Genomic DNA, 26,597 nt, shown 5'->3' with positions numbered 1-26,597 from the left:
TCAAGCACTGGGTGACTCGGCTTCACACACCATCCCAGGTCAGGCACCCTCACTTATTCCGACCACAAAGGCTGTGGCCAGTTATTGGGTTGTAGGCAGGCAACAAGAACCAAGGGTTTTGAACACTCATGCATGTTTCTGTTTCTGTGCTCTAACTCCTCATGTTGCCCTTTCCCATCTCCAAACACATGGCTCTAATCAAAGTCTGGGACTTGCCAAAAGTCCTCTCACAAACAGTCCAAGGTACAGCACTGCTGCCTCGTGGCAGCCCAGGGGGACTAAATGATGCAAGTTGGGCAAGGTGAAAGCACCAGGATCTCTTGTTTAAACATCTGTCGCTGATTTCCACACACAGCATCAGGCACAAGGAATGGTGAAAGTGTCCAGAGGGTGAAGCAGCCACAGAGCAGCGATGACAAAGCCCTTGCATCAAAGTCTGGAGCTGGGAGCTAAATGGTCAGCAGCTCTCTGTGCTCAGCACAGCCGCCCCAGGATAACTGTGCTCCAAACCTTCCCAGTGAAATGAAATCCGATTAAAGCACTGCCTGACCCAGGGAAACGGGTGTCAAAGTATGTACTGGCCAATAAAACAGGTTTTACTGGGAGTCCCAATGCCTGTTTTATGTTAACAGATTTATCTTAGGCATGCAGATGGATTTCTTCACGTCATCTGCAACTTCCTGGACTCAGGCTTCCAAAGTCCTCTCGAAGAGGTAACCCCTCCGCTGCCTGCACTGCTGTGTGTGACAGGACCAGGAGATATCACACCTTCCTTCAACCAGACATAAGGACACATTTGGGTAGAGAAAGATCCTGGAGGAGACTCCAGCTCAAGTGGACACCAAGGCAGCTCATACCCAAGCTGTTTCTTCTTGACATGAGTAAACAGCACCTCAAGCAACAGGTTTGAAGCACAATATGGCTTTATAGAAATCTACTCACATCAACACTGTCTTCTTCAGGCCAGACTCTTAAACATGCTCCCCCAGCTCTACACCATGTCAAGCCTTTCTAATTAAGAAAACAAAAGCTGGATTATATTACAGGGTATATATGCACAAATGATGTGAAAAATTCTCAGATCAGGAACACAGTGATCTCTGACCTTGGCATCATCACAGACTCCCATCTTTCAAATGACTGCACCATTGCTTTGAGATAAGGCATCTTATCAAACATGCAAATAAATTTTCACAAGTGTCTTCACATGAAACAAGTGAATTTTGGGGCGGCACCATCAGTTTAGTGAACCAGTGACCCCAGGCTGCACAGCTGGCAAGCTGAGCTCTCCATAGCTGGGTGAAGTCCACCTTGCTGTTAGACACTTCAACAGCTGGAACACATTCTCCACGCTGGACATTACTGAGAGTTCAGTAATTTTATTTAAGATATTCTGTCTGGGCATGGATAAAAAAGGTGCACCAAAATGGCAATATGTTATAATCTGGAACATTTGGGCATTGCTTAAAAAAGATAATTTTTTTCCTAAGCCTCCAGAGTTTTGAGCAAAAAGCAGTGAAGCCTAATGAAAACTCTCCAACATGCCTAAATTCCACACAAATTACTTTATTCCATTATTTCAAGCCAAAAGTAATAAAGATGAACAGGAGCAAGGGGAATATTAAACCAAATACACTGTTTTAAGTGCAGAAAGTCTCTTATCCTGAACAACAGATTCCAGCTCCTAAAGGCTTTCACTACCCAATGTGCTAGAGATTCCTGGTCACTTATAAACAGATTATAATGACTTTCAAAATAAAGACTTGAGTCAACTTCCTTTTTAAAATTAAACAAACAAGCAAAGCTAAACTAAACTCAGAAGGAGGGCATTGGGCTGGTATTTTCCCATCTCATTCACCTGAAAGGGAAGGCACAGCCAGAGATTAGAGAAGCATCTGAAACAAAACTAAAACCCTTGGGCAACACAGTTAAATTCAAAAATTAACTTCCCCACCCAGCCCTTTTGCCTCCATAAGCCCCAGGAAAACCCAGCACAGAAAACAGGGAACTCTGCAGCTTGAACTCAGTGTTACTGAACAAAAGAAAGAAAGGGGGAAAAAAAGGCTAGACCCAGAGAAATATTAAGGAAGAAAAACCAACAGAAGACACGGGACAATTCACACAAACCAAAAAGACTGGAAGTGCAATGGCAATGGAATTTAATTTTTTTAATAAATAATCAATATTTCCTGTATCCAGAATATAAACATAAGGTTCCAGTTTGAAAATCCCTAGATGCCATCAGTCCAAAAAAAATCCCATGAAGTAGAGCAGCAACAGGCTCAAAGTAGACACAAGACAAGAGCAAGAACTCGAGTCCCAAAACTTACTTGGATGCCCCTACTCCACCTTTTGTCTTGAACTACAGTTATCACTAGGTATAGCACAATATTGATGACCAAGGCAAACATCTGTTAGAATGTACAGCAACACACTCTTAACACATTTCCCAGCACACAAACGATGGCCTGACCCTTAATGAGCTGCCTGGCTTCACCCCAGCCACCCCAGCTGGATGGGAGCTGGTCTTTGGTTGGGATGGAGATTCAAAGGATTTTCCTGATCTCTCTCCTCTTTGAGGTGATAAAGGCTGATCAAGAGGAAGAGAAGGACCCCTCCAGGTAGGCAAAACCTTTTTTACCCTGCACTAGAAAGGTAAATCATCGGTACAGGATAGAATCACAGGGATTTTGATGTGATCCAGACAAGCAACAAAGCCTTTGCTGCTCAGCTGCTGCTGATTTCCTACGTGGCCCAGTCAGAGAACCTCCTGTTCAGCACTGAAGTTCTGTAGCTATTTACTTTGGGGAAAGATTAGGAGGCTAATAAACAGACCCCGGTCATGCACGCTGAAAAATAACAATGAAAGACATTAACACTGAAGCCAAACAGCCTCCCACCAACACTCCTTTTCAAGTAGGAAAATTTTTCAGTGAAGGCACTAAACTTGCCAAGGTCTTTTAATTCAACTGGCAGGTCCCAGCAGCCCCCTCTCACTGTCTTCAGCCCACGACTGTGCTGCAGCCCAGGCACCAGGACCAGACAGAAAACACCGTCACATTAAACCTCCTTTGTTCCAAAAAGTCTTTTCTCCTGCATAAAGTGGTATCGAGTTAAACTGCTGTGAGACTCTTTTTTTTTCTTCTTACCCCTCCAATCTGCTTATGGCCAGGGAGAAGGGCTGGCAAACTCCCAGGGAACCAAAAAAAAAATAAATAAATAAATAAAACCACTACTTAAGTGAGAGGACAATGGAGGTGCAGGAACAAGTTTCCACTTTCAGCTCGAACACGAAAAGCCCGTTTCACGCCATTAGAGTGGCGAAGCTCCGGAACAGCTTTGCAGTGGGAGGCAGTGGGGGCAAGAGAGAGAACGAGCTGCGAGGCAGAGCCCCAACACTCCCCTGAGGGGATGAGGAGAGTCACTGCAGATGGCAACACAAGGCAGGACCCAGTGACTCAGTTGTCTTCCTGATCTGGGTTGGATAGAGGAAAGGAGAGGGTTGAGATCAAATCTGTTCAGTGCCTTCTTAATCCTCAGCAAATCAAGCAATCCCCAGCACTCATGTGTTTCCCTCTAATCACCACCCTCACTTGGTGACATCAAGGGAATGGAAAAGCTTCACCTGTCTTAGAACTGAGAAGATGCTGGGCCTGCAGGAAAGGTGTTTACAACCACCTCAGCCATGCACTACCCACCCTCAAGCTCTTATATGAATTGTTACACCAAAACACCAGATTTGCACAGCTCTGCAGCACAAAGCTTGGATACCAGACTTCCCTCCAGCGTGTGCCTTCTGCTCTTCCTCCATCCTTCATCCCCTCTGATGTTACCCAGAATCTGTGTCCCAGTAATCCATCCCAAATAAGAAAGATGAAAATGATAACAAGCCATGTAAACGGCTGATGGAGGGTTTAAACTGCAGGATTGCTTTGATGGGATTTCCATTTCTGTCTTCAGAGCCTCCCTGTCCTCCTACAATGTAAAATGATTCTCACTCCATGGAGACACAAGCCTAAGTCATAGAAAAACCGAGTAAAGAGAGAAATACTCAAGGTCTTGTTATGCCCTGAGATAACCATCCGTCTCATGATGCGAGGAAAGATTGCCTGAGACAAAGAATCATTTAGGAAAAAAAAAAAAGGCTGAACTGCCACACTAGTCTTGAAGAAAAAAAGATTATTCTAATGCACAGAGAGCCATTACACACCAGCAATTCAGCAACATTGCTCAGTTTGCACTTAGGACGGCATTTACAGACGCTGTCTTCACTGTGAAACCACAGCTTTAAACCCACGAAGCAAACATGAAGCAAACATGAAACAAACACCGACACCCAGGACACAGAAGTATGTAGTGACAGGGGACCCGAAGCCCCATCTAATGACTTTATTACAGTGGCTTCTACCCCAGAATTCAGTTCCAAAGATGTAACCAAGGCAATCTCATTACTCGTTACAGACGGATGACATTTTTGGAACTGAAATATCTTTTATCCAAAACAACCTCTTGTTGCAATTTAAGGTTTTGTAAAGATACAATTAATAAAAAACTAACTTATAAAATAAGACCCACAAAAACCCTGCAAGTGAAAAATGTAACCTCTCAGGTTATTTTCCACTCTGATTTTCACATTCTGCTCTGGCATCCTTTCTGCATTCCCAGCTGCCATGGCCACTGTAAGACTGTTCTCCCCATCTGAGACATGTCCTCAAAACCTGGGAGGAATCTTTGGAAACTCTGCTTTTTTGCACAAGAGATTTTGCAGCCAGGCATATACACTGGTCCTGGGGAAGACCCAGATCTGACCTTCCTGAACATCACACTCAATACCACATTCCACCCAGCTGCAAGTGTTCATATCCTGTGCACGGACCAGAGGAACACACAGACCAGAGGAACACACATCTTGAACTCAGCAGCCTTGCTTGCAGGGCTTGGCCACTTAAATAATCCTCAGTCATGATTAAGTGGCAAATTCTGGCCCAGACCCAGGCAAGCAGCAGGTTGTGCTTGGATCCCCCCAAGGAGATGTGATGACCCTGCGGGGGATGAAGTTATTTACACAGCCCAGGAGGAGAAGCACTGCCTCCCTCCATGTTCCCTCTCCATCCCCAGCTTTGATTTTTGCATGGTCACAGCTTAGTCCAACGATGCCAAGCTGTGAGCTTCTTTGCATCAGAAACCCAGGGATTTGTTACAGACACAGAATACCTGGGACAAGCAGTGACTTCAGGGCTCTGGCTACTGAGCCTCTCCCAAATGCCAAAACAGTAACAAAAGAAAATAACCCTTTTTGACAGCAGGGAAGGGAAAAGAAACAAACAAAATTTCACTAGCTGGCTGATTTCTAAAACAAATATTTCCAAGAGAAAAGGAAAACCCAGCTGGCTTCTAAACACACAAATTAAAGTGACTAACAGAGAATTATATTTCTGATCCATCCTCTTCTTTGTTATCAGGATTCCTGAGCTAAATGGCTGTCTCTTAAAGTGGATCCTGTTCTAACTGAGGATTTCAGGAAAAGGCACACACCCACCTGAGAAGTAGAAATAATAAAAGAGGGATCCTGACCTTTGGCTTCCCCCTCAGCTGAACTAGATCAGCCCTATGATGATACTCACATGTGGGAAAGCACAAGTCCACCCTCCTTTCCTCATCTTCTGTTCATTCCCCATCCTCCCACTTCTTTCCTTCTCACTTTATTTTCTTGCTTTGGTACTTTTCCAGGGTCAGCTGCACACCTGGTTCCAGCTCTCACCTTTATCTCTCTGTGCATCTCACTTCTCAGCAAAGAATAGACTTGCACTCCATTCTGGAGGCTCTCTTAACCCCTATCCTGCCTATCTGCATTACCTCATCCCCAGAAAGACCTGGCCTGCCACACCTGCCCAGGATGAATAACTGAATTCAGGGTGAATATTTTCTGTATCACCTCCAGACACGAGATAATATCTTAAGTGACCCAGAGCATCTCAAGTTTATTGTCACTCCCAGGCAGACGAGCACACTCCAGCACCACGAGGAGCTCTTGTTTGCCAAAGGAACTGAATCAAAGTAGTCACTAAAGAAATTGGGTTGATGAACAAGGAGCTGGTCCCAGGGAAGCAATGCCACAAGAGTTCAGAAGAGGCTGAATGGTATTAATATAGCACATCTTGTGTTACAAAAGCCACTGGCCCAAATTCTCCTCTCTGAGTTTCAGATTCACTAAGACATCTCTGTATGCAAACATCACCAAAAGCAAAATACGGTTTTGTTGTTTTACAAGCCCTTTTGGAGCCTTTACCAACAACCCTCTTTCCCTGATGTGAGCTATTTTACTGTCCTTCAGCCTCATCTCCACCCTGATAGCGCTGAGAAACTTCCCATTTTGCAGAGGGCTAGGGAGAATCATCCCACAGACCTGAATGGTTTGTAAAGACCCAGGTTTGTAAAGTTTTCTCCAGGAAGGAACAATTTAGGCAGACGCCTACTCGGTGAGCCCAAGCTGTGCTCAGCAAGGCACCTCAAAGGTGGGCTGGTACAGTCAGGCAGCAGCACCAGGCAGCAGATGGGTGGGAGCAGGCAGAGCAGCGCGGCGCTGCAAAGCCGTTCACGCTGTGCTGAAAGTTCTTTGTCCTTTCCAGCTGGGTACCGGGGGAGACAACACGTCTGAAAGTGAACTGCAGTGTCCTGAGATGCAGGTTAGGGATATAAAACCACTGGTAATGGTAGGAGCTGGATAGGGGTATCCAACAGATCTTGAAATCCTAAGCAAATCAATATCTGGGAAAATAAGATTCAGCTGAAGTGTTGGGTTTTCTTTAACCTATAGAATGACATAGGCTGAGAAGGACAACCTTTCTGTACACCTCTTCAGAGCCATCCTGTTCAAGCTAATACAAATTTAGGTGTTTCTATACGGTGATTTTTTTTTTAAAGGAAAGATACTTGTTCTGCAATTTTTCTAAGGTTGTTCTCAAAGGCGGGTCCCACCGCCTCGTGCAGACCCTGCTCAGCAAGAGCATCACACCCCGACCCCAACAATTCACCATCCAAAGGGCTAGAAAGCCGTTCCGAGCCCAGATTTTCTCCCGTCTGCGCACGAAGACGGCTACGGACATTCCAGCCCCGCTCCCTGCACAGCTTAGGCACCCATCGATGGCAGCTGGGCAAAGGTTGGTCGGCAGGGTGGCCGCAGCGATGCCTCTGGTTGTCCGCTCTGTTTGCTCGCTGACAGGGCAGTAGCAGCCGAGGGGACACGGAGGACACGCCGCCCCCGCAGCACCGGGCACCCCCGGCAGAGCCCCCGCCGCCCGGCTACCGGCCCCGGCAGCGCTGCAGCCCGCGGGGACCCGCCGGGATGACATCAGCGCTCACAGCCGGGCGAGGAGCCGGGCCGGGCCGGGGGGGACCGGGGAAACCTCGGCCGGGGCCGGCCCGCGGGGACCGCGGCAGCGCAGCGCATCCCCGCACCGGCCGCGGAGCATCCCCGCCGCATCCCCCCGGGGTGGGGAAGGGGGGTCGGGCACCCCCTCGGCGGGGCGCAACCCCCGCCGCTCCCGCAGAGGGCAGAGCCCCCCGCGCCGTCGCTGCCTCCGCGCGGTGCTGTGCGGTGCTGTGCCGTTCTGTGCCGTGCTGTGCGGGGCTGTGCGGGGCCGTGCGGGGCGGACAGGTGCAGGTGCGGCCGCCGCCCGCGCCCCCCGCCTCTCCTCCCCTTGCCCTGCCCTGCCCTTACCCGGGGCGGCGCAGTCGGCGCACGCCGCGTTCCCCGGCCGCTGGAGCAGCTCCACCAGCGCCTTCCTGCTCCTCTCCTTCGCCATGGGGGCGGCGGGCGGCTCCGCGGGGCTCCGCTCGCTCCGCCGCGCTACCGCAGCCTCATGGTGCGGGCGGGGGGCGCTGGCGAGGCGGGCGGCGCCCGGGCGGCTCCATTCGGCCCCGCACGCTGAACGCGCCTCTCCGGCCGCCGGGACGCGCCGCTGCCGGGGCGGTGCTGCCGCTGCCCTGGGAGCCTCTGGCCCCGCCGCTGCCGGGGCCGCCCGGCCGGGCACGCCGCCGGTTCCGCCTTCTCGCCGGGCCCCTGGGGGCTGGTGGCTCCCCCGCGCCGCTCGCCCGCGACCTCCAGCGGCTGCTTGTGGCCCGGGCGCCCCGTTCCCCCCTGGGGGGGATCCCTGAGCTTCAGGGCGTCCCATCCCTCCGGGTGTCCCCAGCACTGAGTGGTCCCTTCCCTGGTTTAACTGGGGGTGACGGTGACGGGAGGGGATGCTCTCGCTCACGGGGTGGGAGCTGGCGGGGAAGGGGGAGGTGGGTGCCGGGGGTCTTTGCCTGGGGGAGGTGGCAGCTCACAGCATCCCCCACCCCTCACTGGCCATGGCCTCACCACTCAAGCACCTTGGCAGGTTCACGGGCAGCACTTTTGGGGAGCGTTTTCAACATCAGCATCTTTTGGGGGTACTTGTGAACATCTCGCTAGTAGCCACACACGCTCCAAAACACTCCTCCTTCACTGCTGTCCTTCCACACATCACCACCACCTTCCACGTCTGTGTCTTGGCAGGACCCTCCTCCAAGCATCTTCCCACGCTTTTCACACCCTCCATGGTGTCAAGGGAGTATCAGGACAGAAAACACCCCTGGGGAATAACAACAGCTTCCTTGTGTCATCATGTCTGTGTTGCTGGGACCCAGGGCTGCAGCCCCTCATGCATGTCATGTCACCAACAGGCAAGGCTCCTGTCCTTGTTTTACCAGCTAAGGACTAGGGGGTGACCGTGGGTGGCGACTTGGGAAGCCTTTGGCCAAGGAGAGGTTCGGAGCTGTGTCTTGAGGCTGCTGCCCAAACTCCTGCTGAAACCTTCCTCTCAGATATGGGTCACCTGCAATGCTGATATGTCCTGTTTGTGGTTCATACATCTCTGCTTATAGAAACAATTTTGGTTCTGCAAATCAAATCCCCCACTCAAGCTGTCGCTCTCGACTTCCTCCAACAAAGCAGAGCCCTCCTGCAAGCTCAGCTCATGTCGTTCATGCTGCCCATGAGGTTCAGGGTGTGCAGGAGCATCTGCAGGAGGAGCCTGCCAGTATATCCTGGAAGACTTCCACAACCAAATCACCATCTTGATCCCGCTCCAGATGTGAGCAGGTTCCAGAGGACACTTTGTGGGAGGAAATAGCGTAACACTCTTAAATACGGATAGAATCAGGGCCTGGTATATTTATGTTTGCCCCACTTGCCTAGAATATGTTTTTCTAAATGACCTTTGCATTTGTGCTGCCAGACAAGCAACTGTAACCAGGCTGATTTCTGACTGCTTTAAACTGATATCGGACTGTTCCTTGCTGACTCTGCTGGGTTTGCTGGTTTTACACACATAGGCTGATAACATCTGGAAACTCATTCCCGTGCTAACCAAAGGCACAATCCCACACACAGGCCTTTGGTGGGCAAATTGAGCTACTGTATCCAGACCCTCACCTTCTTCAGCCTCTGAGTCACTAATACCTACCTAGAGCAGAGCACTGACTTCTAACATCCTCTGAGACAAACCAGCTCAGCACATTATCTTAGCCCTTATCCTCCACACCTGTGATATACTCAAGCTTGAAGTGTAAATGCTTACAGGATCAGAGCTTTCCCTAAGCTCAAGTTAGGTCAGGTTTTCATTTGCACTCTGGTTTTTCCAGGAGAGGCACTTGCTGAAGGCTTCATGTGATAGCCAGGATGCTGCATCACGAACTTACCACGGGCTGGGGTTTGGAGGAGGGAGGGGGTTTGGTTTGAAAGTCGCTGTTTAGCTTTCCATTAAGACTTATTGATTCTCTTAATTTTTTGTTCTCCTGGTTGCTAGGCAATCCCTCTCTCTCCTCCGTGTGTTGGAAGCCAGGGCTGCAGACAGAAATTTATATCTTGTAATAAAATCAAATAAAACAGAGCCTGTTGTCAATGATGAAAGGGGAGCATTTCATAAAGGATGGACAGAGCAGGAGAGCAGGGCCAGCGAGGGTCAATCAGCAGCATCCTCAGAATTTAAGTCTCATCAGACTGACTCCAGACTTCACATGGGGAAACAAACAACCCATATGGGTGGAGGGAACATGGAGAGACAGGGAGAAAAGTTGGAACTTAATGAGCCAGAATCAAAGATAAACTTTTGTTCAGTGGAAAATCAAAGGCTTCAACCAATCTCACATATAAAAGAGTACCTCTGTAAATTTACTCCTGGTTTATCCAAGGTTAAGAGGTTGGGTATTGTCTCAGTGTTGATCCAGGGCAGGCAGTGAGGCTCTCTGGATGGGACATTGGCTCCTAAGGACTGTGATTCCTGGTGTAGAGCAGGGACAGCATCCGAGTTTATAGTCTCACAAGGGTTAAAGGGCGAAGTTTGCCCCGTCAGAGGCTCCCAGAGGCTGCTGAGCCTTGTCCACGTCAGACTGTTCCCTCCTGCCTCTACCCACAGGAGTCAACACCTCCTCTGAGCTTTGCCCCACAGTTGCCCGTGGGTATGGCCTGTCAGGGAATGCTAAATGAATTTGCTCCTACTTCTTGCAAAGTCTCTGGCCAAACTCTCTGGAGATGCGTTGTCACTGTCAGCTCATCACCATCATTCAGGTGCTTTCTGTCTCTCCACTGCTAAGTGACTTGTAGGTCTGATATAAATTTATATACATATGTATGTAAATACTTACATATTTATGTGTAAGATGTGTTTGTTTGTAAACACACACACTTTTAACTCAGTCTTTTCTAAATCACAAGGTTGTTGCCTTAGAAACGGACGTTATTAATGGGATCTCTTGAGGTGGTAAGCACAGTGGCAGCAAGGGCAGCCTCTGGAAATGCCAGATACTGAGGTCAGGGCAAAGAATGCTCAGAAATTTCAGGAAACCTTTCCATCATCTTTGTGGTGACACCCTGATAATGGACAGACATAACCATACCTTCTCCTTGCCCTTCCACATTAGCTCCCTTTACCCCAAGACTGCCTTGTTTTGTCAGGAAAGAGCTCTTTACACTGGTTTTTTAGTTAATTTTGCAGCCCTGGCCCTGAAATGGCTAGATCAATGTCACAACCATGCAAGTGAAAGGGTGTTAAACACAACCCTTTATGTGACCCGGGAGCGCATTCACAGCGTAAGGTGGGGAAGCATTACAGATTCCTGCGTGAACAGCAAACCTGAACAGAGATATCAATAATTCATGCCACTGCAACTGCATTCAAGCAAAACTCTGGAGTAGCAGATACACCAGGCTGGATCCTTTAGGCTTCCTCAGCACCACAGGGGAGGCAGCTTTTGCAGCTGGAGGTTTGTGTGAACAAGCTACAGCACTGGCCAGCTGCACCTATGCTACAGCAGCTCATTTCCGTTGCAGTTTTGGTTTCCTGTTCAAAACAAAAAAAGGAAAAGGAAAAAAAAAAGGAAGAAACTTAAATCCTAGAGGTTTTTCTTTAAAAAATTATATATCTTGTTTTCTGGGTTATCCAGTTAAATCAAGAGTGGCGACAGCTGAGAGGGAGGAATGCCACAGAGGAGAGGGCTCAGATCAGGGGAATTAAAAACTCTTGAACTGAAAATCCAATACTGATGCCAACTTTCTCTGATTTTGAGCAAATTGCTGTGTGGATCCTGTGGGATTGTTCTTCTGTGGAACAGGGTAAAGCACATTCATTGCATCTGCATGGTTAGGATGTGTCGGTCAAATTGAAGAGAAAGTGATGTGAGGGTGCAGAAATAACAGTGAAGTCCTGTGTCTGCAGAGCTGCTCTGCACCTGCACCAGCCCTCAGAGAAGACAAAGTGTGGTGCAGCTCTAAAAGTACCTCACTGCAGAGTGTTTTGCAGGTCAGGGTTTCATTCCATTTGCATAGTGGTTAACTCTGTTGCAGCCCAGTGTTACCAGTGTGAAAGATGGGGAGTCCTTTGTTCTGGTGATTTAATAGTCGTGGAGGTAACATCATGCACACAGAGATCCTCTGTAAGGCAGCAGAAACGGGGAGAATGAGGACAAGAAGGGGGTTCAGAGTAAAATCTCTGCTGATTTCTTTAAACACCTTTGTTTTAGGTTTCTGCAACACCCTAGAGCTGATCATTGATCTCTCACAGCCACACTGCCAACAAAAAGGAAAGTTCTCCGATCACCAGCCCGTCACGTGCTCAGGATATCCTTTCAGCTTCCATTCTGCCTGCCTCTGGCCAGCTCACTGCAGCAATGGGCTGCTTTGGGAGTTGGTATGTGGTTGCAGGGGCTGCTTAATTGCTCAGACAGTGTTGTTGGGAGCCAAGAGACCTCTGAGAGAGAAAGGGGGTAATTGATAGATTGAAGATGTTGGATATTTGTATGTCTGCTCCACAGCACATGGGGAAATGTCAACACAGGAAAAACAGCTCTGTAACAGTCATGTTGCTGTTGTACCAAACCCATTTCATATGATGTAAAAGATGACATGGAGGGGACAGCTGAGGGAATTGGCTCCGTGGCAGCTATGAGGCACCTGTCTGGAGCTGTGCTGATTTCTATGGCCTAATGCTCTCAGAGAAGATGAAATTAGGCCAATGAAATCAATAATTCAACTATGTCACTGGTAGACCACTGCTTTGAGCCTTATTCCCCACCTATCCTAATTAAAAGATTTAGGCCTGTGAAATCTCAGTATGGAGAAAGCCAACATATGTGTGAAGACACTCATATGTCAGGGTATCAGCTCCTCCAAGAAAAGTCAAAGTGATTATTCAGAGCAGGACGTCATCAACTCAGTCTGAGTCAGAGGCACGGCGGGACAGGTTCGGTGTGCCAACCACAGGGCAAGCACTTACCATGGAAATTGCTTTTGCTCAATTCCAATAATTTAATCTCTTCCTGGCTCAAATGGCTCATTCTTCCAGGAACAGCTTGGAGACATTCAAGCAAGAGACAGGGCTGCATGATGTCCCCATTCCAGGGTGGGGACAGAAGTGGCCCAGCCAGCTGCTGCCAGCTCTGGGTTCCTGGGAAGCAGTGGCTGATCCTGCCAGGAGCCCAGTGCAAAGAGAATGATGGAGATGATACAGGCATGACCACAGGTCAGAGGGGCTGAAGCCCAGCACTTCATTTCTGGTCTGAAAGTCCTTCAGAAAAAAAAGAACAAACCATTTTAAAAGGGCACAGAAAAGAAAATGGTGCAGTTATTGGCCCCTGCAGTCAGTCTCTTGTCATAGGCTGCTGCCTTCAGCTGCTGGTCCAGCTCAGAGAGCTGAGACCACATAATTTTCTGTAACATTGCTCAACTGTGATTTGAATAAAGCATTAGATGGAAACAAGGCTGTGGTTTTTCTCTAGAAAGAGATTAAAAATTATGGCTTGAAGGAAGCTGCCAAACAGCTGGAGATGGTAATTCAGCCTCCCCCCAATTAACTTTGTCCACAGAAAGTTGAGGACTGTGTCCTACTCTTCCTCTGGCTGCTGATGGGATTGTTTGGATGTCACTGCATGCCTCCTAAAAGCTCCCACAACATCAAGACACAGAGCATGCTGCTCACTTCTCTGCTTATTTCAGTATGCTTTGCCAAAGAAAAATCAGCAAAGAATTAATTAACAGCAATTATTTCTAGCAACAACAGAGCAGCCCTGCTCCAGAAGCCATGAAAACAACATCATGAGACCCCTGTGGCCAAAAAGCCTTTCTAAACAGGTGCAAAAATAAACAATTTTATAGCAGGCTATAAAAAGAGCCGAAGCCAGGTTGGGGAATGGCAGGAGAACAGCCATTTCAATGGCTGAGTCAGAGCAGCCACCCAGGTGACTTTTGTGAAGGAGCTTTAATAAACAAACCACAGCAGAAGCACTAACCCGAGTGAAAGAACCAGCAGGACCAGGTTATTGCTGCAATAGAGGGTTTAGTACACCTGTCACTCTGTGTTATTAGTGCTGCTGAAGTGATTTACTGTCCAAGTCAGTCTAACCGATTAGAGCTGTGATCTAAAGTACAGCCAGCTCCAGTTTCAGTGATAAACATCACCCCCCCTGCCTATTACTTGCTAAAATAAGCTGAAATAAAGCCATCAATCCAGACATCTCTGTGTTCAAATGAGTCCTTCTGGCTGGCACCACCACACCTGCAAGTCTCCTGCCATGCATGCTGGAAGGATGGAGGGAGATGTTCCAGACACGCTCTCATTTTTCACCTACCTGGTTCTTTTTCACCAGCCAGTGAACTCAGTATCTCTGTCCCTTTGACCAGAACTCACACACCTCCTGTCACCAGAGCCCTGCAGTGACCTGGTTCCTGTAACATCTCTGTGCTGCCCTTGCACATGCTGAGCATCTCTCACACAGAGCTCAGGATGCATCTCCTGTCAGGTTGTTCACCTCCATGCTGTGTCATTGTAGGTGGCAGTGGATAGTTCCTCTTTCCCACCAGACTCTGCAGCACAGTTTGGGGAGGGGGAGAACTAAACTGAAGCCCACACTCCACTCTCCTGTACCACTCACACTGATGTCTGTGCACACAGACTGTTAACACCTGACCCGTGGCATTGCCTCTGCTCTCCCATATGGATACTGCTCTGGGATGGGGCTGCACTGACACAGTACAACTATACCTCTAGATCAGACAGACATTTGAAGGCACAGAGAAAGGGGACAGACTTATGCTGCCTTAGCAACCACTCTGAGCATGCACAGAGATGTGCCAAACAACAGGCACACCCTGGAGTGTGTGCTCCCTATGGGCTGGGCCACAGTGATGGGTGATGAGGACGAGGGGTTAAAGACAACCTGCTACATCCAGGGGTTTACAGCACAGCCTAACTCCCATCTCCACACTAAAGAGCAAAAGCCAAGGGAGGCAATCCCAGAGCTGCAAGCAGCCAGCCTCATTACACCCCTGGGATTTCCTGCTTGGTGCTTGTTCATGGGGCAGTGAAGGCTCATTTATCACTGGGGGGCTTTGCTCCTGCCTAGTTTGGCATCCTGAGTTACCAGCAATTTTCTCAGCACTGATCTGATCCGCAGCTTCTCTGCAATCCTGAGTGGCAGCAGGATTTCTTTTCCCCTTTGAGTCTGCCTGCCCCAAAACTGGCTTCCTCAGTGTGATGAAATGCTTTGGACCATCCATCCAGCCATGCTACCTGGGGCTGCCAGTGCAACCCGGAGGGGAAAGGTCCTTGGTAGATTGGCAGCAGATGGCTGCAGCACACAGCATCACATCAAATCCTCAGGGCTATCCTGGTGTCCCAGATTCTGTAGTGCTATCATTCTCCTACTTTGTCCACTAAGGAGAGATTCAGTGCTTACAAACCCTGCTGAAACCCAGAACATGATTTAATAACAGAGAAATGTAAATTGAGCAAACAAAACCGGGCCTGACTCCCTCACAGAGCACCCCCTCCCATGTGGCTGCCTTCCCACGTGCTATCCTTGATTAGCAGCTCTGCAAGCAGGAGCAGAACTGGGTGTGTGAGCAGGTTCTTGCTGAGCAGGACTTGCTAGCAGTGAGAAAACTAGAAATCCTCCAGAAATCAGAGCTGTCAGCTCCTTGAAGGTTACTAAAATAGACAAAGGACTCAGTTGCCCAAAGGGGCTGCAGAAGCACCTCCACTGCCCGCTTTTTAAACCTATCAAGGTGAATTGAAAAGCCTGGATCATTCTGGGTAGTCTCCTCGCTTTCTTTCCTGCTCTGCTCTCTTTTTTCAAGGCAACTTCCCACCACTCTTCCTATCAGAGTTTGCCATAATTCATAAGGACCAGAACAGAAAAGCATCCACAATACTGGGTGGTCTAAGGTGTTGCTCATTACCAGGAAGCAGGGCACACAGCCAGATGGACCCCCAACATCCCTCCCACATCAGTAGGAACCTACCTCACTCTGTGTGGGAGCTGGGACAGGCTGCTTGTGGAGGCATCCCACTGGAGGTGGGAAATATGGGGCACCAAGGGCTGGATTCAGCCCACCAGATTTGATCAACTGAACTGTTTTACACTCACAGATACAACTGTGGCCTTTGTTGGGCTATATGGTGAATGCCAGGCTTGTCTGGGGTGTTTTTCATCCAGCCAAGCCCAGCAGGGATCAGCAAGCATAAGATTGATGCACCTCCTAATGCAACTCCCAAGATCTCCTGGAATAATGAGAGCACAAGCATCAGAACCTCTAAGAGGAGCCATAAAAACCTGTCCCTGTATCATCATCAGTCTCAGGAAACAAAAAATGCATCAAGGTCTATTAAGTCCCCTGCACACATGCATTGGACTTCTAGGTGACTTTCGATGAAGCTTCTATTTTGAGCAGTGATCAATTATGCATTTCAAGCCATATGGCACCTTCATTCCAGAAGAAAGGCATTTTGTCTTGAAATTTGTAAGCTAGAAAATCTGCAAGATAGAAAATCTGCTGCATCCTGAAAAAAATGCAACACTGCCAGTTATTCACAGCAGCAGGATCATTAAGGGAAATAAAAAAAAAGGGGGGGAACCAGGATAAGATTAATCAGACATCCAATTTTCATTGAAATACTCTGGAAGGGAAAATGGACCCTTGCATGTGCACTTGCAAATAGGTTTTTAATTAATCTGAGTCAGAGTTTTGATCTTTGTGGGAAACCTGATGCTTTACACAACATTACCAGTTTAGCAGAAGGATCTCTTCCAGAATGGATCTCCTCCAGGCACAAAAGCAACTGAGTCCTCTGGGGTCACTGAATATGCTACCAGAAATGACCACACTCCTGCATTCTAGCAGAAGCATCATTCCCATCCCAGGAATTACGGATGAGAAATGTAGAAAAATACTGCTCTCCAGTGGAACCAGAACATCCAAGGCACTTTGAGAGCCTACAGCAACAAGTGATGCTACAGACACTTTTTGTATGGGAGCAGGCTGCTCCTTCTCTCATAGCCTCACACAACATACGTTTCATTCCAGAGGCTCAGTGAAAATAGTGTTGCCTCTCAGTGCTCTTCAGGCCTGCTTGGAATGAGACAACAAGGTGAAATTTAAGAGTTGCTTTAACTCTAGTTACCCCTCACTCACTGTTAGTGCTGGTTAAGCCAAAACCACAAAAGCAGCAGTAAGGGAAAGCTGTTTTGATTGCTGCCCCAAAGGGCAACTAATCATCAGCAAAGGCCAGCAACTCCATGGTCTCCAAAGGAAACCAAGTGGATGACTACTAGACATAAGTGTAATGCCCAGGCACAAGGAACTCCTTGGATTTGAAGCAGGCAGGACAAACTGGGGAGAAGGCCTTGGAAAAGGGCCAAACGTGAAGGTCAGCAGCTACACCCACTGCCTGCCTCTAACTGTGCACAACCCCAAATATTCACTTCACAGGTGCTGACAGATGCAACCCTTCTGCTACACCAGGTATGCCATTCCAGGTGGCAGATGGAGCAACAATCCCTCCTCAGCACAGAGGCACGGGCTCATTGTGCTCCCACAAAGGACTTTGGACCATGGCCCACTTCCAGAGCAAGCACAGGAGGCTCTCTTTGTGTAGGATTTTCTGTGAAAGCACACCCAGAGCTTTGGAAATGTTTATTACACCCTTTCTTCCTTGTTCTGCAGGTCACTGCAGTTGTTTGGAGAGATACACCTAGAGCTCAAGGTCTCCCAGGAAGACATAACGAGGGTTGGCTTGCAGCAATGTTCCCTCTGTAAATAACTGCAGTGATCAAGGTTAAGCTCTTTGTGGTTGAGTGGATTTTAATATGAGCAAAGAAAGGGGGAATGCATGGGCAAGGTTCTCCCCAGTGCCAACAGCAAAGCTCTGCTGTTCCAGGGCCCTCCGGGGACTCCCTGGGACTGATCCCAAGCAGCAGAGTGCCTCCTTAGGGTGGGAATGAGGGTCTGCTGAAGGAAAGCTACGGAAAAGACAATTACAGCCCCCTCACTTATTGATTCTATTGCTGCGGTAACAGCTCAAATAGATCTTCGCTCCAACACAGTCAACACTTCCTCCTGCTTCGGGCTATCCCTTCCACATCTGCACATCCAGGCTGGCAGTCCGTGCATCAATCCCAGCCCAACCTCATTTCCCAGTCATTTGCCTGTCTCCAGCTCACGGGATCCGTCAGCAGGTGGAGCTTTTCAGCAGCTCAGGCAGCACCTGACAGGATTCTCACAGGAAGATTAATGCACTTGCGTGGGACCACTCCCGCAGCAGAGCAGCTCATCAACTCCAAACAGCTCCACGAAGGAAGCAGTGCCCCTGACAAACTGCCTCCCCTGTAGCACACACACCTCAGCTCAGCGTTTCCAGAATACAGATTTTTTTCCCAGCTTGGTGACAGGCTTCTGGAGAGGTTTCTCCTTGGTATGGGCACAGGAAAGATGGTTGTGAATTTACAGCTTTCCTTTGGCTTTCATTTTAAAGGAGCACACACCTGGATACCACAAGCAAAGCTAAAATAAAGAGGTTTTAAATGGAGAGGCTTTAACTAATGATCTGTATGTTGGCAGGAGCTAATTGAAGAACATTCTGGGAATTCTCCCTGATGACTCTGGTGTCGCAGGGGCTTGTCCCATAGAGCAAGTTGGGAAAACTGTTTGACCCAGGTTTGGCACTGATTAATGGCTTTTTTTCCCACCACATCTCAGTTGCATTAGATCTCACTGTCTGATGTCCCTCACCAGCTCTGAGCTTACCTTACAGCTCCACTGAACATGTTCTCTTCTCCAGCTAATCCTTACAGGAAATATGTGCTTCTGCCAATTCCCCAAGTTTTCAGCTATCCACTCACAGCTCTTTTCTCACCCTGGCATGAGGGGACAGGGCTGTGCAGCTGACTCACAGTGCTGGGAAGCAGAATGAAAGGTGCCTATGGATCTGGACAGGATGAAGATGTGATCTTAGGGTTGGTGAAAGGTGCAAACCTCTCACCCCCGTGGTCCCTTTTAGAGTGGCAACCACTCAACACCTCAAAAACTTTACCCCTTTTACTCTAGAACATTGCAGAGGACAGAGCTGGTATCAATATCTCAGGAAAACATGGACTGAACTCGTGAAGGAACTGTTTGGCCAAACCACAGTGCAGACTAACACCCAAAAATTGAAACTAGCATTGATAACAGCCCAGATTACTCCCCCACCACTGGTGGGTTCTTTCACACCTACCAGGAATTCACTTCACCTTATAATATTCAAGGAGCACAGAAGCATGAAATTTGATTTCTTTCTTCTGCAGATGCTGGAGATTATTTTAATTCTAACTTGGTATCACTGAAAGAAAGCTCTTGTTCAGTGGTTTAATATAAAGTCTTTTAATATCTGGTGCAGAAATACAATCTCTGCTTTCTTTTCTATAAATGTACTAATCTCACCAAAGGATATAATTTGAACAGTAGAATGAAGTAGAATAAAAATATGCAGCAGCAGGCGAATGTTCTTTTCAAACAGGAACCAGCTCTGAGCTGTGTGCACTCTGTTCCATCAGATTAGACCTGAGCAACAATTTAAATCTCAGCTCCAATGATCAATATGAAAAGCAGAAAATGTTCTTCCACCCTTTCCTGAAACTCAGTGTGAGCAGATGCACAGTGGAGAGAAGCAGAAGCAAAAGCAGACAGCAGGGAAGGGGAGATATATCAAAGAGAGGACACCAAATAAAGAGGAAAGTGTTGGAGAATTGCCTTGACAAACAGATCACTGTTTGTATCACTGTCTGCAGGCCCTGACCCTAAAGCTTAACATTCAAGAACCAGATAGGCAGAGAAATGAGTCACTGGGTTAAAAACAAAAACAAAAGAACAGGGGTGACAGGGCAGAAAATACAGTAGAAAATACATCCAAAGGATTTACAAATTTATTGCCTGCTTGAAACACATTTCTAAGGGGCTAACAGGCCAAACTATTTCTGCCTGAACTCAACATTAATTAAGAAAGACTCAACTGCATTACTACATGCAAGAGAATGGCTTTGGTAATTCATGGTTAAATTATACAAACACATAGCAGGGATCTTAAAGACACACTCAGAGCTGATTTCTCACCTGCTGCATGGCCTTCTCAATGTATGGGCTGCAGCTACATGTGTTGGAAGAAACACTGGATTTCTTAGACAGCTAACTCCTGATCTACCCTGGTTTTTATATAAAACATTTGATTTTAAAAGAATAAAAATTGTCCAATCACATTATGTATATTTGCTAACTCAGAGCACAAATAAACACCATTTCTGTCTCCACACTGATTTCACCATTAAGATAATAAAACCCCAAAACATATGGCAGCTCTATTTGGATAAGTGAATGTATTCAGAATGAAACATTCCTAGTTAAATGATGAAATGAAGTTAGGTGAACACTGCTGGCATGGTAACTAAAAGTAGAATCACCACCTGACTGGTGTCTGGAACTAGAAATACTCTCCTGACAAGGATGGAAGATTTTAAGACTGAAAAAAAACCACCCACCTCAAGTGTCTTCCATAGCAGGGTGAGAAGGAGATCACCCCAAAGATGGGCACTAATACCAGTATTTAATGAAAAGCAATTTGCAAGTACCACAACAGCTTTATTTCCACCTAACAAGCAACTCCTGTGAGCATATTAGTACTGCCCACACAAGATTAATCAGTAATTCAAGATCTACACAATAAAGGGTTGTTTGGTTTGGGAGTTTTGTCCTTTTAAAATAAGACTTCACTGTTCTTACAGAGACATGGAGAACACTTCAGGCAGTAACTGTTTTCCCTCTAGAGAAATTAAAAGAAAGAAGTTAAGAAATACTTGAGCAAAGCAGACAAAGGCAGTACTTTTGCTCATTTAAAAAAACCTCTTATTTTAGGAAAATTAAACTCTGGAAAAAATGTTCCTTTAGGAAACATTTCCTACTGCAATATGAATAGGAGGTACAATATGTACTACATTTAGAGTTATGCATTCCATACATGAGGAGCAAAGTTGTCTGTCTTCATCACAACTTTTCAGGTTTTTCTTCTGATTTCTCATTTATCAGGTCTTTAAATCCCAATTTTTCCAGTGGTTCATTAGCCATAAGCTGCCTAAGTTAAAAAGAAGAAAACAAAAAGCTTTTTAGAGAATACAGTCTATAAACAAAAGAACAGTAGCATTCTTTACTTCATTTAGTATCATTCACCCTAAAGAAATCCAAGACATCTATAGAGAGTTATTGCTGCTTGGCAAGATCTCAGAAATTTCAGTTTTTGGAAAGCAACATTCTGGGATCATTTTTTTCCCTCTCCTTAACAGTGGTTTTCCAATTAAAAGTGTTGTTTCCTGATTTTGGATACTGAGTAAGAGTTTCCTCAGAAACTGACCTGACTCTTGGTTTATCTTTAACTAACAGACTGCATAAGACCTTTCTAAAATTTTACCTGTGCCATTTATGACAGTGAATTACCACTTTTAATTACCCTTTGCTGCAGTGATTTTCAAACAAGTTTTTGATTTGCAGCCCTCCTTGACACCAGCCCATGAAAGTCTATTTTCCTTAAATACAGAGAAATTCGTTTACTTCCCAGAGTTCCCTGACTCACAGTTGTTCAGGAAGCATTGCAAAGCAATGCACGAATGGAAACATCCCTGGAAAACCAAACATCAACACTTTTTTCACTTGACCTGAGGAACAAGTTCAACTTTTAACTTGCCTGCTTGAAACATATTTCTAAGGGGCTAACAGGCCAAAGTACTTCTGCTTGAACTATACCTGAATTATACTAGGATGTATTATATAGGAAAATATATTATATACTTGAAAATGTATTATATACTTGAAAATGTATTATATACTTGAATATGTATTATATACTTGAATATGTATTATATGCTTGAATATATGTATATTATATGGGAATATATATTACATAATTGAATTATACGAGGATGTATTTTGAACTCAGCATTAATTAAGACTCAGTTGCATTAGTATACACAAAGAAATACCACTGGCTCTGATAATTCATGGTTAAGTTATACAAATACCTGTTGGGGGTCCTAAAGACATACTCAGAGCTGATTAGGAAGGCCAGGCAGGAGGTGAGCAAAGCACGTGCAAGTTAAAAGTTTAACCTGTAACCAGCTGGGAAAAAAAATAAGCTTCACATCGAGAAATGCGGTTGTGCGGGATGGAAGCTGCCCGAGTGCCGCTGTTATCCCACCGCACGGGCTGGATAACAGGGAAACACGAGCCAAGTGATGCTGATGCCACACGGGGCACCTTCAAGGACACCTTCCTGTGTGACTGCGGGCTGCCCTCCCCTCCCGTGCCCGCAAAGGGATCCCCGCCCCGGGGACCACCGGGCTGGCCGCCAGGTCCCCAGCGTGTCCCGGGGACGGCCGGGGTGGGGCAGGGCCGGTGTCGGGGGCACACTCGCCTGTCCATGCGGCACTCCAGGTAGGCCATGGCGCGCTGCCGGCAGGCCGCGCTCTCGTAGCCGCTGTGCCGGAGACACTCCATGAACTGCTCCTTGAAGGCGCTGCACTCCCCTGTAACACACAGCGAGGGGCCGTGATACCCACCGGGGCCGTGATACCCACCGGGCCCGCGGCACGGGCGGGGGGAGGCAGGCCCGGCGCGGGGCCGCCCGGCCGCGGTACCGCACCGAAGTGATCCAGCGGGAAGGCGCCCTTGTCCGGCGGCCGCGGCGTGAAGCTCTTGGCGCTGAAGTTCATGGCGGTGGACATGTCGCCGGTGTTGGGTGCGGGGTGGGCACGGACGGTCCTGAGGTCCCTCGGTCCCTGCCCCGGTCCGTCGGTCCGTCCCGCCGCCGGGGGGAGCCGCGCGCCGAGCGCATCGAGCGGCCACGTGACCGGGGCGGGGCCGCCCGCCATGGTCGCGGCGTCCCCGTGGCCATGGCAACCGCAGCGATGGGCGGGTCGCCATGGAGACGCCGCCGACGCCGCCCGCCATGTTGGGCTGGGCCCCAACGGGAGGGTCGGGCCGGGGGACTTCGCATCCCTGCGTTCAGGGCTTCATCAGCTTCTGCGAAATAAACCGATTCCTCCTCATAAAAACCCGTGGTTTTGTCCGCATTCCTCTCTGAACGCTCCGAATGATTCTTGGGGTTGTCCTGGGCAGGGCCAGGAGTTGGACTTTGATGATCATTGTGGGTCCGTTCCAACACGGGATATCCTGTGATTCCATGGTTCTGTGAATGGGTGGGTGAGAGCGATGGCCACCGGCCTCCTGTCTGCGAAGGGGCCTGGAAAAATGGTCTGTCTCTGGCACTTGTTCAGCTGGAAATGGAGGGGGAAAGAGCCAAACTTGGATCCTGGTGTCAGCAAACGGCTTCATACAGGATCCAGCCCTAGCGAGTCTCTCCCATTTCTATCCAGGGACCAGGCTGAGGCCGGGCTCCTCCTTCCCCTCTGCCATGAAGAACAAGTTCCTCACCTGCCACTTCTGAGAGTGCTGAGTCTTGACTTAAAAGCACATTTTTCAGGACCCAGCCCTGGCTGGTGTCATCCCAGAGCCCTGGGGATAACGCTTGCAGGGAGGCAGTATGAACTTCCCTCAGCAACCCAGCAGGATTTTGGAGGAGCCATCCCCATCCTGCTGCAATGACATGAACTCTTCCATCAGCTGTCCGTGGTGGTAATAACATGGTTGCTTATCCCTCATTAATCCCCATGGTTTAATGCCGTGCACAAACCTGATGGACAGCACTGAGTTATTTTATGCCTCCTACAAAGGATGGGTGAGCAGGAGGGTTCTCATCACATGGCATGAATGCTGATGAGGCTGGTAAAACCAAGCAGTTTTTGGCAGATGCTTGGGAAACGGTGAACTTCCAGATCCTCAAGATGGATAATCAAGAAAAACACCCCTATTGCCTGCAGGTTTACAGCACATGCTCTGCAGATCCACAATCTCCTCCTGAAAGGAGGATGAGAAATGGCTTTAATTTAACCTACCCAAGTGTTAACAGTGGATTACAGTAGTATTTTTTCTTCTTTGCTAATAGCTGCAATTGGTTTCAGACAGTCTTTCATCTGTTTTAAGTTGATTTTTCTTTTAATTAAATGACTGAGCTAAGTAGAAAGAATTCGAGGCTGGGGAAAAAAAAAGAGAAATAGCTTCAATTTTTAAGGACAGTCATTATGGAAATACTACCTGCAGCTCTATTTAAAGTGTGTTTTGTTTATGCCTTGATTGCTTTCTTATTACAGTATTGAAATTCTAAATGGAAAATTACACCGTGTTCTATTACATAAGTAACTGGTTTAAACAGCCTGAAATTTAAGGTTTTATTATTAGGTGTTCAGTGCTATGAACAATGGAGGGTTTTTATTATACGGCAAATGGCACTTTTCCACTTGACTTCATTACAACACTTGGTGGTAAAAGCGAGATACTCCTCTTTCATAAATACATGCAGCAAACTGTCTCCCAGATCTCAGAGGACTGAGGAGCAGAGAAGCAGCTTTGGTTCATCTGGACAAATTTAGCTGAAGTGTCAAGGCACTTGATTTTAGCAAACTGCCCAAATTATGTTCCTCACTTTCTGGACTTGCTGGTTCCCCATGTGATGAAGGAAGAAGTCAAAGGAAAAAGATACACAGGAATCTCACAGCAGAATTATTCCCAGACAGACAGTGACAATCCATTCCAGTTCTGTTCAATATCTTTATCAACAATCTGGATGAGAGGATTGGGTGCACCCTCAGTAAGCTTGTAGATGACACCCAGTTGGGTGGGAGTGTACATATTAAGAAAAATTTCTTCCTCAAAAGGGTTGTGAAGCCTTGGAACAGGCTGCCCAGGGCAGTGGTTGGAGCCAGCGTCCCCCGGAGGGATTTAAAAGATGTAGATGTTCTGATGAGAGACATGGTTTAGTGGTGGCTTTGGCAGTGCTGGGGGAACAGTTGGTCTCAATGATCTTAAAGGTCTTTTCCAACCTAAACAATTCCATGATTCTAGGCAAAGGCTATATCAAGTTGATATATTTTATTATATCCAAATATTTTTATAACCTATTTATTAACTGTCTGTCTTTGGAGCCTTAAATTTTGTAGTTACCTGCCTTCAGATCAGGTATAGTAGCAGGTGTTTGGTTATGGTTACTTAATGTTTTTATTGCAAATGCCAGTTGTATCTTCTAGAGTTTCCTTTAAAGGTACATGCTGTCATACAACCTAGTACACGTGCTTTTGCAGTTAAGGATGTATTTTTCCCAAGGAGATCAAATGAAACCCCTGTTAGATAATCAGTGTGAAGAAAAAAAATCTCATTTGCAGATTAAGCCAACCAATTCCAAAGAAATTCAATAAAAAACAAAGCAATGCCATAAACAGAGAATTAAATGTTTTTTCCATATTATCTTTCAAAGAAGTGAGAGACTTTGACAGCATCAGGGAAATCTGAAATAGCTGCTTCAATATAAAAGTACCCATTTTACAAGAGAAATCAGATAATTTGTAAAGCATGCAGTGTTTCACGGAATCTCTAGTCTAGAGTCCTGAGCCCTTTCCAAAAATTAGAAGGCTCAAATTAGAAGGCTTCCAAAAGTAGGGAATATCTTGGATCTTCCTCTTTCAAGGTACAGAGGTTGATAGATTTAAAAAAAAAAATCCTTTGCTTGAATCAGTGCTGTTAGTCATTAATTAGGGACTAAAGATTCATTAAATATGGACTAAAGTAACATTTAAAAACTGTTTGCTCTTTTACAATGTTGTCAGTTAGTGCTGAAAACTTATTCCACTACTGAGGTTTATTTGTCAGTTGTACAAATGTCTCTTCAGAAGTTATTACACACTTACCACTACTTTTCAGAAGCACCAAACTGAATAATACGTCAGAGAACCTTTATTCTTTTTTATGGGCAGGGTAAAGTTGGTGACTTCCATTATTTTCTCTCTTGCACCACGCTGCATCTTTTAAAAGCCTGAAGATTCAAATTATCAGGTAGTTAATTTGAAAATAATTTATTGACAAGCCATGAAAGGCTTTGAGTAAAGTACTCGGGGATTTCGTAGCTTCACTTGGGGTAGCTGTAAGAAATTAATGAGATGAACAAGACCAAGCACATTCAGATGCTGGAATTTGTGCCCTTGAGACTGCTGTTCCCAGCCCAGGCACAGAACACACCTCAGAGAAACATCCTTCCAGGATCACTCATTCCTACACCTCACCCTTGCAAGGCGAGCATGCCGCCAGCTCTTACATAAGGTCTCTTGCTACATCACTGCCACAGGCTGTTGTAAACCATTTTTCTCCCTTTTAATTCAGGTTCCTAGACAAGCAAAAATGCAGAATATTGCCAGAATAGTCTGGGGAATGGGGATTTTTGTTGTGGATGATTAATGAAGTATTATTGTTTAGCACTTACAGGGAAATTGTAGTTTCATGCCGTTGAGGTCAGAGCCTTAATATGTTATGTGCTCTGCAAAGATGTACAGAGTGATAGCTCATTTTCTGTTATTACTGAGCCAAAGCCTCATCAGGTTAGAGAGGAATGTTGTAGAAATAGTAATGCTGCACTGAGATGCAAAGCAAACCTTTATCTTACACTGCTAGTTGCAATTCTGGTATATCTAAATCCACATCTCTACCTGCATCCAGACAGGGGCCCAAGAGTAAGATGTTGGCTCTGTAGATACCTACCTCCTAATCACCCTTCATGATATGTCCCAAATTTCTCTTGGATTAATACAATTTCTGCAATACTCTCCGTTGAGATAGACTG

The 26,597-nt window shown here is 46.9% G+C and overlaps 2 protein-coding genes and 1 long non-coding RNA gene across 8 annotated transcripts in view; all 3 read right to left on the bottom strand.

The window, feature by feature from the left end:
* ADAP1 (ArfGAP with dual PH domains 1) overlaps positions 1 to 7,846 on the bottom strand; it is a 50,366-nt gene extending 42,520 nt beyond the window's left edge. The window contains exon 1 of the mRNA XM_017813452.1: positions 7,721 to 7,846. Coding sequence (XP_017668941.1) covers positions 7,721 to 7,805 — 85 coding nt within the window. The 5' untranslated portion in view covers positions 7,806 to 7,846. The remainder of the gene's footprint in view (positions 1 to 7,720) is intronic.
* A 3,220-nt stretch (positions 7,847 to 11,066) lies between these two features.
* On the bottom strand, positions 11,067 to 17,456 carry LOC108496564. 2 transcript variants are annotated; one of them, XR_001874513.1, is made up of 3 exons: positions 12,795 to 17,456; positions 11,801 to 11,953; positions 11,067 to 11,363 (listed from the first exon to the last, which is right to left on the bottom strand). It is a non-coding gene; the product is annotated as an uncharacterized LOC108496564 (long non-coding RNA). The 2 variants fall into 2 exon arrangements; XR_001874514.1 differs by lacking the exon at positions 11,801 to 11,953.
* Positions 17,457 to 20,428: 2,972 nt separating this feature from the next.
* On the bottom strand, positions 20,429 to 22,693 carry LOC108496562 (cytochrome c oxidase assembly protein COX19). Of its 5 annotated transcripts, XR_001874509.1 has the most exons (5): positions 22,515 to 22,693; positions 22,287 to 22,398; positions 21,895 to 21,991; positions 21,450 to 21,495; positions 20,846 to 20,954 (listed from the first exon to the last, which is right to left on the bottom strand). XR_001874509.1 is itself a non-coding variant. In XM_017813371.1 (4 exons), the coding sequence occupies exons 1-3, from the start codon at positions 22,594 to 22,596 to the stop codon at positions 20,867 to 20,869; spliced, it is 282 nt and encodes a 93-aa protein (XP_017668860.1). In that variant the 5' UTR covers positions 22,597 to 22,693; the 3' UTR covers positions 20,429 to 20,645; positions 20,841 to 20,866. The 5 variants fall into 5 exon arrangements, 4 of the variants coding, with proteins under 4 accessions (XP_017668860.1, XP_017668859.1, XP_017668862.1 ...); XM_017813371.1 differs by lacking the exons at positions 21,450 to 21,495; positions 21,895 to 21,991 and adding an exon at positions 20,429 to 20,645 and having other exon boundaries at positions 20,841 to 20,954; XM_017813373.1 differs by lacking the exon at positions 21,450 to 21,495 and having other exon boundaries at positions 20,842 to 20,954.
* Between the last annotated feature and the right edge of the window lie 3,904 nt (positions 22,694 to 26,597).

This window comes from Lepidothrix coronata, unplaced genomic scaffold (genome assembly GCF_001604755.1).
Source record: "Lepidothrix coronata isolate B3197 unplaced genomic scaffold, Lepidothrix_coronata-1.0 Scaffold41, whole genome shotgun sequence".
Classification (NCBI taxonomy): Eukaryota; Metazoa; Chordata; class Aves; order Passeriformes; family Pipridae; genus Lepidothrix; species Lepidothrix coronata.
This window is presented reverse-complemented; position numbering and strand designations above follow the sequence as displayed.